Source organism: Palaemon carinicauda, chromosome 30 (assembly GCF_036898095.1).
Source record: "Palaemon carinicauda isolate YSFRI2023 chromosome 30, ASM3689809v2, whole genome shotgun sequence".
Taxonomy (NCBI): domain Eukaryota; kingdom Metazoa; phylum Arthropoda; class Malacostraca; order Decapoda; family Palaemonidae; genus Palaemon; species Palaemon carinicauda.
Genome location: NC_090754.1, coordinates 91,091,432 through 91,104,017, shown reverse-complemented (window position 1 = coordinate 91,104,017; position 12,586 = coordinate 91,091,432). Strand labels below are relative to the sequence as shown.

General features: G+C 43.8%; 1 protein-coding gene across 2 annotated transcripts in view; it reads left to right on the top strand.

Annotated features, from left to right (window-relative positions):
- Positions 1-12,586, top strand: part of LOC137623349 (uncharacterized) — a 40,127-nt gene that overhangs the window by 19,845 nt on the left and 7,696 nt on the right. For both annotated transcript variants that reach the window (XM_068354174.1, XM_068354172.1), the window contains one exon: positions 4,341-4,428. In XM_068354174.1, the coding sequence (XP_068210275.1) occupies positions 4,379-4,428 (50 nt within the window). In that variant the 5' untranslated portion in view covers positions 4,341-4,378. The remainder of the gene's footprint in view (positions 1-4,340; positions 4,429-12,586) is intronic.

The window sequence follows — 12,586 nt, the reverse complement described above, 5'->3', positions numbered from 1 at the left end:
CCGAACTCTTGGGAACTAAGAAAAGTCGGTTGTAAAACCCCGGAGATGTTACATCTTGCACTTCCTCTATTGCTCGTTTTTCTAATAATAGAGACATCTGAAGCCGCATGGCTTGCTTCTTCGGACCCTCCCTGTATTTGGGCGAAAGATCCACCGGATATGTGACTAATGGAGGAATTGATAGGAATGGGATCTTGTAACCCTCCTTTAACACTTGGATGGACCAGGGGTACGCTCCATTCCTCTCCCAGGCCTTCCAGAAGTAATTCAGCCTGGCACCTACTGCTGTCTGAAGGATAGGGCAGTCAGACTACCTCGGCCGGTCTTGGTTCCTCTGCTCCTAGGTTTTCTCCCGTCTGGTTTGAAAGAACTCATTACGGAAGATTTACCACGAAAGGACTGAGAAGGTCGTACACCATTAGAGCTTTCCTTAGGTTTACGAGATGAAAAAGTAGAAGGTAAAACTTTCCTGGCCGTATTGGCCACTAAATCATGCGTGGCCTTCTAGGTGAGAGCAGTGGCAACCTCCCAAACCAACTCTTGTGGAAATAAAGTAGCTGAGAAAGGAGCGAATGGTAGCTCCAATTTCTGGTAAGGAGAAACTCCTGCCGAGAGAAAGGAACACATAGTGGCCCTCTTCTTAATTATTCCAGCTGTGAATAGGGCAGCTAACTCGTTAGAGCCATCCCTCACACCTTTGTCCAAGCAGGACATCAAATGAACAAGGCCACTAGTGTCCGTGCCCTTCATTTCGGAGACCCTCTTGCTTAAGGCTCCCAAAGACCAATCTAGATAATTTAGCACCTCAAAGGCCCTGAACAAACCATTAAGTAAATGGTCGAACTCTGCCATTGACCACCATACCTTTGTTTTCCTTAAGGCCAGACGACGAGAAGAATCCACCAAACTCGAGAAATCTCCCTGGGCAGAAGAAGGAAATCCCAAGCCCAGCACTTCACCAGTCTCGTACCAAACACTGGATTTAGAGGCCAATCTTGCGGGAGGAAAAGCAAAGGCTGTTTTGCCAATAGTTCTCTTTGAGTCCATCCAAGAACCCATTAACTTCAAGGCTCGTTTAGAAGAACGTGAAAGTAGCATCTTAGTATAAACCGGCACTTTAGTTGCTTTCCCTAAGATAAATTCCGATGGAGGAGAGCGAGGGGCCACAGGGGTAAAATGTTCAGGAAAAATGTCTGTGAGAATTAGCATGAATTTCCTAAGATCAACAGCATGTTGATAAAGTTTGTCTTCTTCATTCTCAGAAACTGCCTCTAAAGATTCGTCCACGTTAGAAATCTCTTCAAGTTCATCTTCTGGCAGTGCAGCAACTGCTGCAGCCTGAACTAAAGGATCAAAGTCTGAATGAGACCGCTTGCCATGATCAATAATTGTATCCAACTGAAGAGGAGAGGTAGAGGTTGACTGGTGTGTGACGCCATGGATGGGTTGACGCTCAACGACAATGGTTAACTGCCATGTGTCATCACATGGACGCTTAGCGTCCGCTTGCTGTTGAAAGGAACGACGCTTGGTGTCAGGAGTCAACTGCCAAATGTCGCCGCGTGGATGCCTAGCGTGCGCTTGCTGTTGACGCCGACACCCTATGCCGTCATGAGTAGACTGGTGATGGTCGTCCCGTGGGTGGACGCTAGGGTCCACTTGCTGTTGACGTTGACGCTTCATAGCGTCAAGAGTTGACTGCTGAGAGTCGTTACGGTTACGCCTTGCGTCCATTTTGCCGACGCCAGCATTCCTCATCACGTTCGGAAGTCGATATTTGTTTGGCAACAACTCTCTGACGTGACTCATCTATAACAACCTGCTGTTGAGCACTGAGAATGGGAGACCACTTGTGCGATAACGCAACAGCACTAGAGACCACAGACCGCTTGTGCGACAACTGGTCTGACGTCTGACGCCCAGTCACACTGCCAACAGCTGGTTGACGACTGCATGAACGACGAGAGCTGTTGTTTCATGTCCAAAAGCATAGACCACTTAGGATCGTTAGTCCGTAACACATTTGACTCCTTTTCTAAAGGGATATCAATATCAGTATTGCCACGCTTTTTGGGTGACGAAAGCCAGTCTGAAGGAAGTGGTGGAGCATGAATAGTAACATCAGCAACAGACACAAACTCTGAATCGGACTGTAATCTATCTACCCGAACACCGTGGTCCGAGCGTTTTGCAGGCGTGCAAGCGTCGAGAGAACGGAAACGCTCAGGCATATCCCACGTACTACACCCTGGACGCTGAACAACCGCGTGCGATCTTTTGAGGGGTCTGGACGTGTGACGCCAGATTTCACTACCCGAACCTTCATCGGAGGACAGCGATAACGTACCAACCTCATCTTTCCTGCGATGAGGGTGAACGACCTGTGCTACGGCACCAGGAACGTTCGAAAGGACGTCTGCATGATTGATGAAGCTTCTCGTTCCTTTTTGCCGTCCGACATTACTTCTCCCATAGGTTCGAGAGCCCGGAAGAGGTCGTAGGCTGGGCGAACGACAAGATCGTGCAGACGCACCCTCCACAACACTGAACACATTCAAAACACTTAACACATTTCTGTCAGAGTCACGATATTACAGTACCTTGATTTCAGAAAATATTTTAATTCTATCCGCTGCTAACGACTCAACTTTTTCACCGAGAGCCTGAATAGTGGTAAACATGTCTTTTAAAGAAGGTTCCTTCGGTTGTTGATCTACCACTACGGAGGAAGGAATAGGACCATTTACATTAGGTAAGGCTAACTCAACAGATCGTGAAGAACTACTCCTAACCCTGTCCCTCTCTAATCTCTTAACATAACGTTCGTATGTTACCCATTCACTTTCCGTTAATGAAAATCATTAATTACATCGATCTCCTAAAGAACATGGTTTTCCCCTACATTTAATACAAACATTGTGTGGATCTATAGAACCCTTAGGGAGTCGAGTACGACACCCTTCACTAACACACTTACGAATAACAGGGGAGGGGTCGGCCATACTGAAAGGTTAAGAGAAAGACTGACAACAAAAAACAAAGGTTAAATTAATAAATATAACCCCGAACCAAAAGATATCAAGATTAAATGAAGTAGAAAACAATTAAACGATAGCTCAAACTCAAAAAACGTTGTACATCACCAAATAACGTCCAAACAGAGTAAAAAAGCGAGAGCGAATTTCCAATATGACAGCCAGCTATGCGGGCAGAAGAAGATCTGAGGCTTGTGGGCATAGTTCTACCTGTGGTACCGCGAGGGCGCTGGTGTACACCTGGCATATCTATAAAAGCGGCGCGAGATTTTGAAGTTTCTGCCAGGGCGTCAGGAGACTTTAGCCATTCTTATATAACCAGCGGGTAAGTTTTATATCTAAAATGCAAACTTAAAATAGAGCCCAAAGCATCGCAATGCTAAAAATCTACTAGCTAACGTGAAACTTACACAGTAAAACAAGTGAACACGAAAATAAGGGCGATCAGGTACAAAACCTGACACCCAAGCTAGCTCGACTCGAAGCGCTCCGGCTTCCCCAATCGTAAAAGCCAAAAATTTTCCCAGCAGGGTTCCAAAACATTTACAACTAAACAAAACTGCAGAGAAAGGTAGGTACTTAAGTTAGACGAAGAAGAGGAAGCCATCATACGAACAAAAACTTTAAAATAAGCTGATAAAGAGCGCACAACAAAACAATACAATAGTAGCGTGAAGCTGTGAACAAAGGAATGGAGCGCCGGAGACGTATGGGAGCACTGAAAGGTGGGAGGATATGTAACGGCTCCTTACTTTTCCTTCCCCTTAGTGGATTAGACTGGGTAAAGTTTATTGGGGGTGCAGATATCTATGGTTATCTTAGGATACGTCCCTGATTATACACGATATCTACAGATAGTCATTCCGGGGGTTAAAATCCCATGATACCCGACGGTAATTCTCTTGTAATATCACTCGCAGAAATATTATACAGTACGAAGCTGCCGAAGGGAACTTCCATCCGGACGACATGGCTCGAGCCCAAAAAGCATATTTTCATATTCATTTTTTCAGCACTTGTCCAATATTCATAGATACCCTCCCACCTCTTCTCAGTCTAGTGGGCTCAGAAGCAGACTGATACTGCTGACATTACAGACAACAGGTGATGAGGCATTGTTAACTCATAGACAAACTTTTTCTTGGTGAAAGCTGGTGTTTAAAGCATCAATGCATATGACAATTGGTGAAGTACGGCATTGAAATGGTACATTTTTAATGAAAAACTGCTTTTCTGTGTACTGTGATTTAAGTAATAATTCAAGTATCAAATATAGTTTTTATAAATTTCTTCTTTTTGTTACAGAAAATCTTCAAACTGAAATTTACAACAACTACAGGGACATGTATGTTCCAGAGCAAAGCTTTGTCCACCCCACCATAGTTGACATCTCGTAAGTTATTCAACGTGTGTTTTAGCATGGGAAAGCATTGAAAAGTTAGTGAATAAATATATCTTATTTGATCTGTGTGTACATTGTACGTATTTGAAATATATACCAGTCTAAGTTCATTGTTTAATTTGGATCACGGAACAGTAGTACATTTGGTTAAATGCAAAACATTGATATTCTCTTCATACAGGATTGCAAATATTTGCTTAATAGTTGCCCCATTTGCCAGTAGGCTTTAAATAAAAATAACACCCAAATGTATGGAATCCTCTTTCTTGTTGGTGAAGTACAACTATTGCTTATTTTATTGTGAGATTTGCCTGTGTCATTACAGCTGTCTAATTACTTTTCACTTTTAAGCCTCTTAATGAGAGAATGCTGTGACAAAGTCACTTGGCTTCAATACGCAATATCTTCTTTAAGTCTTGTGACAGACAAAAGAGGTCTCGAACTAACTGAAAGGGTTTCCCCTGTTTTACTATATTTCTCTTTACCGTATACTGTTTTCCAGCTTATTAATTTTACTTTGACGTCCTCCTAATTCTATACTGTATGCTTTTTTCCATCTTTCTGTCCAAATTCTATGACTAGTACAGTATCATTATTACTTTGTTCCGTGACTGGAATACAAACCTACACTATTTTTAGGGGTATTCTTTCAGCAAAGCTGAAAGGACGAGCGATTAAAATTTTAGGAATAGTTAACTACCCATCGCGCTAGTTAGCAGGGGTTAAGGGGGGAGTACCTTGCTACCCCTTACACTCACACACCTGTGACTGTGCTTACTTTACTTTTGGTTCGGATGATGAACGGTTGTTGCCGACCTTCATCCTCAAAACTGCCATTAATCTGCTTTGCTTTCTCTTTCCAGTGTTTGTGTGTGAGTTGGCGCCTTTCCTGTAGATATGCGTACCTACCCTGGCCCTGAGAGTCGCACCTGCGATACCTTCGTGTCCACTGAGGACACTGATCCTCACAGCCTTTGCCTGATCTGCAGGGGTCAGCGGTGTAGTGAGTTTAATAAGTGTAATAAAGGGGAGTGGTCTACCTTCCAGTGGGAAAGGTTTGGGGGATGGCGCAAGAAGAAGTCTAAGCGGGATTCTTCTCCTTTGAAAGTTACTTCGAAGCAAAAGAAACCCATGGCTTCTTCTTCTGCTTCCCGACCTTCCTTCGAAGCTGCTGTTCGTTCTTGTCTCCTCCGAGGGACTGTCGAGCAATAGTGCAGGCCACATAACTCCTGGACAACCTTGGTCCTCGAGAGACGTTGTTGCTTCCCCTATCGAAGCAACCTCGGCTCTCTCCCCGGGATGTCCTTGTTACTCTCTCATTTGTTACAGGTTTTGCCTTCCTTGGCTTTGCCGAGTCCGCCCTCCAAGGAGGCTCTGTCACAGCTGCTGCATCAGGGTGCTGGTTTGCAGCATTCTTCGACTTTGAAGGTAGATCCGCTGGCCCTCGTCGACATCATGGTGTCAGAGGACTCATCTGCTGCCATGCTGGCTGACTCTACTGCCGCTCCTGCATCTGCCATAGCTGAAGACTGCGTTTACCCCCGTGCTGACCATCCTTTGGGGGGGGGGGGGGGAGAAAGTCCTAGGCATCTGTCTCCTGCTAGGGTTTCTCCCTCCCGAGGGAGTTCACTCATAGAGACTCCTCTTCGGAAGATTACTGCTGCTGCCGACGGTCAGATGACCTTCACCGCCCACTACCTGCAAGATGTAACCAATAGGAGACTCAATACGTTCTCTATCGGTCCTGTGGTAGCTGCACAACAATTGTTTAATACTTCAAGCTCCTTAAGGGACAAGTAGCAGGAGGTTGAGAGAATTGGTTACCCAGTTTTAGTCCGAGTGAATGAATGAGAATGACTGGCCATTTTTTAACTTTATCCTCCCTTCTCTTTAGGAAATCAGCATCCAGGGTTCTGTACACAGCCTACCTCAACCACTGCAGGCAAACCGTTGTTCCCTTGTGTAACCTAGTACATGTATTGCGTTAATACTGTTGCGTCTCCATACTTTGGCGAGCTAGTATTGGGTATGTCTTGGTGACCTCAGATGATTCCTATAACTCGGAAGAACTCTTACCTTGAGTTACATTGCTAGTATCACAACACACAGCTTGTGTAGGCCGCAGACCATTCATAGCAAGGTTTAGCGATGTGTTAGGGTTTCCACCTTTTATTTGCTAACACACATAAAGGGAAATCCCCGGGTAAAAGCCAAAACGCCAGTTTGACAGGGACGTCCACCTTCCTAATGGTTGAGTCAACCCTTATAAATAGCATTGGTTTCTACTTCAGTTATGGAACAAATGACAAATTTGGAAGTCATTTGTATTTTTCCTACCAATATAAACTTGTAGCTATTTATACATAATTACCTGCCAACCCAGTCCCCCTTGAAGTCCTACTTTCAAGCAAACTGAGTTACAGTCACCGGTGTGTGAAAGGGGTGGCTACTACCCCCCCCCCCCCACTAACTAGCGGTATGGGTGGTTAACTCTTGCTAAAAATCTAATGGCTCGTCTTTCACCTTCACCTAAAGTAATACCCCTAAAAATATTTACAGGTTTGTATCGTTAGGAAAAATACAAATTACTTCTAAATTTGTCATGTTTTTTTAGCCAAGGACTCTTCATTCTGACCATCAAAATATCGAGCCAACTGTAGTCGAGAAGAAAGCCTCCAGTATCTGATATTGCTTCTGCTAAAGTTTTAGGGTAGTCTTGGATGACATCAGAGACAACCTCACTTGGGGTTAGCTGGGAACATGCCCTAAGGGATGGATCTTTGAATCTCGATCTTTAGTCTTGAAATGATACCAGGTTTTCAAATTCAATGTCATTTAATGGCATATCCATATATTTATGCCTAGACACATTTGATTCAGGGGCCGAATGCGCACCCATCACAGGATCGCTAAGGATTATCTATTAAATCCCCTTTCTTTACATTCATAGCAGAAGCCCTCTTTGCTGCATCCCCAACCACTGCTCATCCTTCAATTTTTGGAACAGAAGGATAATCTCCTTCTGGACCCTTCCTTAGAAGGTAGGAACCCGAAGGCTCAGCAGCAACCAAATCTTTAGAATCAGAAAGAATACCCCCCTTGGAGCATTCCTTTGAAGCTGAAAACCCGAAGGTGCAGCCACAGCCGAATCTGCTGGAATGTAAGAAAGAGGCTTCCCTGCTCCAAGTTTCCTTTTGAAGCTGGTAACCCATAGGTCCCACAATGGCTGAACCCAAAGGGCCGGAAGATAGAACTCTGATAGGAGCTTTCCATGTTAGGTGGTAATCCAAAGGCCAAGCCACAGCCAGGTCCTAGGCTGGAGTATAATGGAAGTGGGCTGACTATGAGGGAGCGGACTGATGCCTCTACTATTTGAGCTATCAGCGAAGCATCCACAGTGGACACAAGTGTAACAAGTACAGACAAACCCTGACCGGAATCTGACCTAGGTAAAGAAGTGGTCGTCCCTGGAGGGATACTTCTCTGAGCAATCTAAGGGCTCCTTTGAGGTACCCAGTAGTAAGGCTTCCTCCTCTATGGAGATAAAGTCATCCTCACAGCCAAAGTTAACATGGATAGGGACCTGATACATTAGAACCCCTTTTTTGAAAGTCCTAACTACTGACATTTGGATATTAAGCCTAATGAGATCTCCAAGATCCTTGATGGGCAAATACTCATCAGACCCTGCAATCTTAGAAAATCCTTTCACCCACATGGAAAGGAGATAAATTGTCATGGCTCTTTAATATTCAACCCCAGGATCTAAATTCAGAGCACAATTGATTCAGTTCAAACAAATGGAACATTTTTCCGGGTCCCAAGCCTGGCCCCAATCAGTAGTACAATGACAATGCACCTGACACGACGCATGACCCCATTTTGGGTTGTCCAGGTATTCACGCACTACCCAGATGCACCTAAGCTTAAATTCACTTACCAGTAATAGAAATATTTCAAATAAAAACTCAAATTATAAAGTTTGTTTGGAAGGGGTAGAAAATCTCCCAACCTTTCCCCCTTATATAACTACCAGATTAAGACCAATACCCACTTAATGGAAAATATCACTCCAGTGAGACAAGTGACGGTTCACCTAGACCCAATCTCGTATAACCCCAACGTTTACCTAGCCATAGGTTATGAGAACACTACTGAAGGGAGCCTACCCACTCTAAAAATATGAAGATATTTACATAACATGTAATTCTATCTACCTCTACTCCATCCAATAACTATAGATGAATATGGAAGGATAATTACCTGTACGAACAGCTGACTGATCAGTCAGCCTCCTCATCTCATAGTTATATACCCACTTGTAGGAGGACAGGAACATCACACCCTTCTAAAATATTAACTATTCTAATACAATTATGTATGTGAGAATACTGTCTAAAAATAAGTTTATGGAACTGCTGTGATATGACTGAATCGGTAAACTAACCAAGGTTATAATTGATAGGTAATTTTAAGGAAAATAAATGATCGCAGTCACAAATACGTGTAATAATACTATTCAATATTAACCCAGCTAGACAAACTTCAATGAAGTTATTTTAGCCTAAATGTAGATATAGACTGTTTGTAATCCATAATCATGTAATAAGTGCGGAAGGAAGATTGAGATGGTATAGATATATAGTGAGGAGAGAAGAGGATCATGTAGGGAGGCATATTATGGAAATCAAAGTCCAAGGTAGAAGAACGGGAAGACCAAGGAGGAGATGGAGGAACTATGTATGGGAGGACTTGAGGGAGAAGGGAATTAATGAAACAGAGGTGCAAAATAGAAATAGATGGAAAACGTTCATTTGAAACGACGGCCTCATGTGAAAATGGGAGTAAGCTGAAGAATAATGTAATAATTGGAACTTTAATTCATGACATACGTACCAAAATGGTGCTGTCAATCAATAACCCCACCCAAACTTGTATCAATACTACGATTATTAACCAAGAAACATGTCAATGGCAGTTAATGTAAAACAGAATTCATTACAGTAGTTCTGCCTTCTAATATGAACAAAAACAAGGAGGAGACAGAAAAAACCCTTCGTTTGCAATTTGACATAGAGATAGACTCTTGTCGCCAGTGGAAGCTGAGAAAGCACACACTCCCAAGCGAGTGTTCTTCAGTCCTCTCTTGGACTGCCATTCACATTCCAGTGGCCGGCAGAGACCGGCAATGGTTTGTGTTTGGGTGGAAGCCTGAATGATGCATTCTCCCCTTCCATTTGAACCCTCATTCTGGAGGAAGGCAGTAAGGCTGAGCACTTACATCCTTATTTACTGTTGATCCACATTCAATAAGGCACCCTTCACTCCTTGCTTTCTCTCTCTCTATCCGCTAGCGCCGCTGGGTACTAACCTAGCCGGCAGTGGCCGGCCAGGTTTATGCTGCCGGCCACTACCCCAGCTGGCAATGCGCCGGCTGGGCCAGTGCGCCGGCAACCGGTGAAACGCTGGCAATCGGCGAGCCGCTGGCAGAACTGGCTTGGCTGCCACCTGCCGGCCACTACCCCAGCCGGCAAGGCGCCGGCAGGGTTAACTTGGCCGGCTGGTGCCAGCCGGGTTGATACTGCCGGCCACCACCCCAGCCAGCAAGATTGTGCCACCAGGTCCTAGCCTTGCCGGTATTATGCCGGCTAGAACTACAGTACTGTATATGACTATACAGTAGCCAGTATATTTGCAGTATAGATCATACTGCAGACAGAAAACTATAGTATAAATTATACAGTAGTCAATTTTCCAACATACCCTGTGTATCCATGCACAGTCTATTGTTGAGACCATATTATATAGGGGAAGAAAAGACTTCTTTCCACATACTGATAGATAATCAGTTACAAATTACCTTCATTACTAAAACCTTTGGAAAGTCAGTGTAAGTTACACATCTATTCTTATAGGTTAGAACTCTTCCATTAGGTTTCCTGAATAGGAAAACTCTAGGTTTTAATTTTGGGGGAGGTCACAGCAATTGACTGAACAGGAAACACAAGTATGTGTCTTTCCTAATTCTTTTCTAGTTTGTCTATCCTAAGCTATATGCAAAAATATTAATAATAATATTTTATATAGTTTATCCAGTGAGATGAACTACTCATTTATTTTTCCTCTCTTTACAGGAGGACCATCCCAAGCACCTTTGAGTTTTTTGCAACGTGAGGAGCAAGGACTTCTGTGGCCATGAAGAGTGCAGGGCTCATTCTCCCTGCTCCATCTCCAAGGGACCTCTTAAGTACTGGGACCCCAAGGACTGCAATGTTTGCAAGGCCTTGGTTACCGAGGCTTTTGATGACTCCTAGACAGCAGAGTCAAGGGATGCAGCACGAAGTAAGTGCGCATATGGGTTTGTGTCTTTCAAAAGAACACCACGTGACCTTACCTTCCGAGTGAACGGATGCTCGCCTTGCTGTTCCCTAAGGCGGGTGCTGACGGGAGGTAGGTGAGGTCCGGAACTCCCGAGGGTTCCAAAACAGAATGGACCTGAGGTAAAACTGTGCCCGCGAGGAACTGGTTCCACACTTCTTCCGAAGGAGAACCAGGGAGTCCAAGGGCAGGCCATACCGCTCGTACATGATCTGGAATGGAAGCAGTAATAGAGTCATTCCTGGTGGCGAAAAAAATTGTCCCAGTGGGAGGGGCAACGTGATCCGCCTGACCAAGGGGAATGGGGGTTAAGTCAATGGTGCCAATCTTCCTTGACTTCTCCCCGGAGGATGGAGGCAAGGAAGAGTCTGAAGGGAGAGATCGAGAGGCCAAAGAAGAGGCCCGAGACTCCTTACCTTTCGACGGCGAACCTGGAGGTAACGAATCCTTTTTGGATTTCTTCTTCTTCCTCTTCACGAACTTTTCCTACTGAGAGGGCGACCATTCTCTACATACTTGGCAGGGGGAGCCTTCAGAACACCTATGACCTCTACTCGAAGGGCATAGGGAATGAGGCTCCACCTCCGGTGGCGACATAAATGTGCCACATGATTTCCGGGGAACCCCGGGACACTTCCTCATAATAGAGGACATCACATCTAACAAAGAAAAAAGAGAGAGAGTTAATCAAAAACACATTAAAGAAAGACTAGTCTGCCAGTCAAACAAAAGCAGGAGCAGCGGTGTTACCACTGCGACGGCTAGAATTCGATTGAAGGTATTCAGTAGCTACCGACTGGCAGTCTCCCACCACTAACAGGTGGATAACTACCGGCCCGGTCGTTAACGACCTTGTTAAGGTTTTCTGCCGTATTTTTCCAGCTCGCGCTAGAATATCTCCTATAGTAAAGAATGAGGGTTTGTATCAAGTGTAGGAACAATTATATTTTTTAGTAGCGTTCAATACTAGATATTCAATACTAAAATCCTTATAGCATTATGTTTCCAAGAACACCCTCCTCTTTTTATTAGAAATCTTTTAGGTGGAAGAACATTCCAAACTTGTATACACAATATTTATTCCGAATTCTTCAACCTTGGCTTTGTTGTACCCGAAGGTAGGGACTTTTATGCATTGGCGGTTAAAGACATAGTTGCTCAAATGCCTAGAAGACTAAACAGTAGCTTTTATATGGATGACTTTGATGTGTACTATTCAAATAACCTTTGTCACTTACAAAGATTTCTTAATAATGCCACTAAAAAAATAAAAGTTTTGATTGAGTGTATTGAATTCATACTTTATGCAAAAGAAAACTCAATCAATAATTATTTATGAAAATAGCAGATGGAAGCAAAACTAAGACATAAATCTCTGGGGATGTCAAATCCAATTCCAAGATAACCTAAGCTGCTGACTGCAGGACTCGGTATATGTGTACGGATGGTTTTGTGTTGAAATAAATTGTTATTTATTACCCCTTTTACCTCCAGGCTATTTGAAAATTTCCAACCCTTAACCCCCAAGGGGTTATTTTTTCCCCAGCACATTTTGCAGTATATTTTTTTTATTGCTCTAACAGCCTTAATTTTTGTCATAGAGAGGTCAGGTTGGTCTCATTCTCTTGGAAAATGCCTGAATTTTCTCAAAAAATTATCAAAAAATATGAAAAACAAATTTTTATAGCATTTTTTTGCAAGGACGTACCGGTACGTCCATGGGGGTAAAGGGATGGCTTTTGTGAAACGTACCAGTACGTCCTTTGGGGGT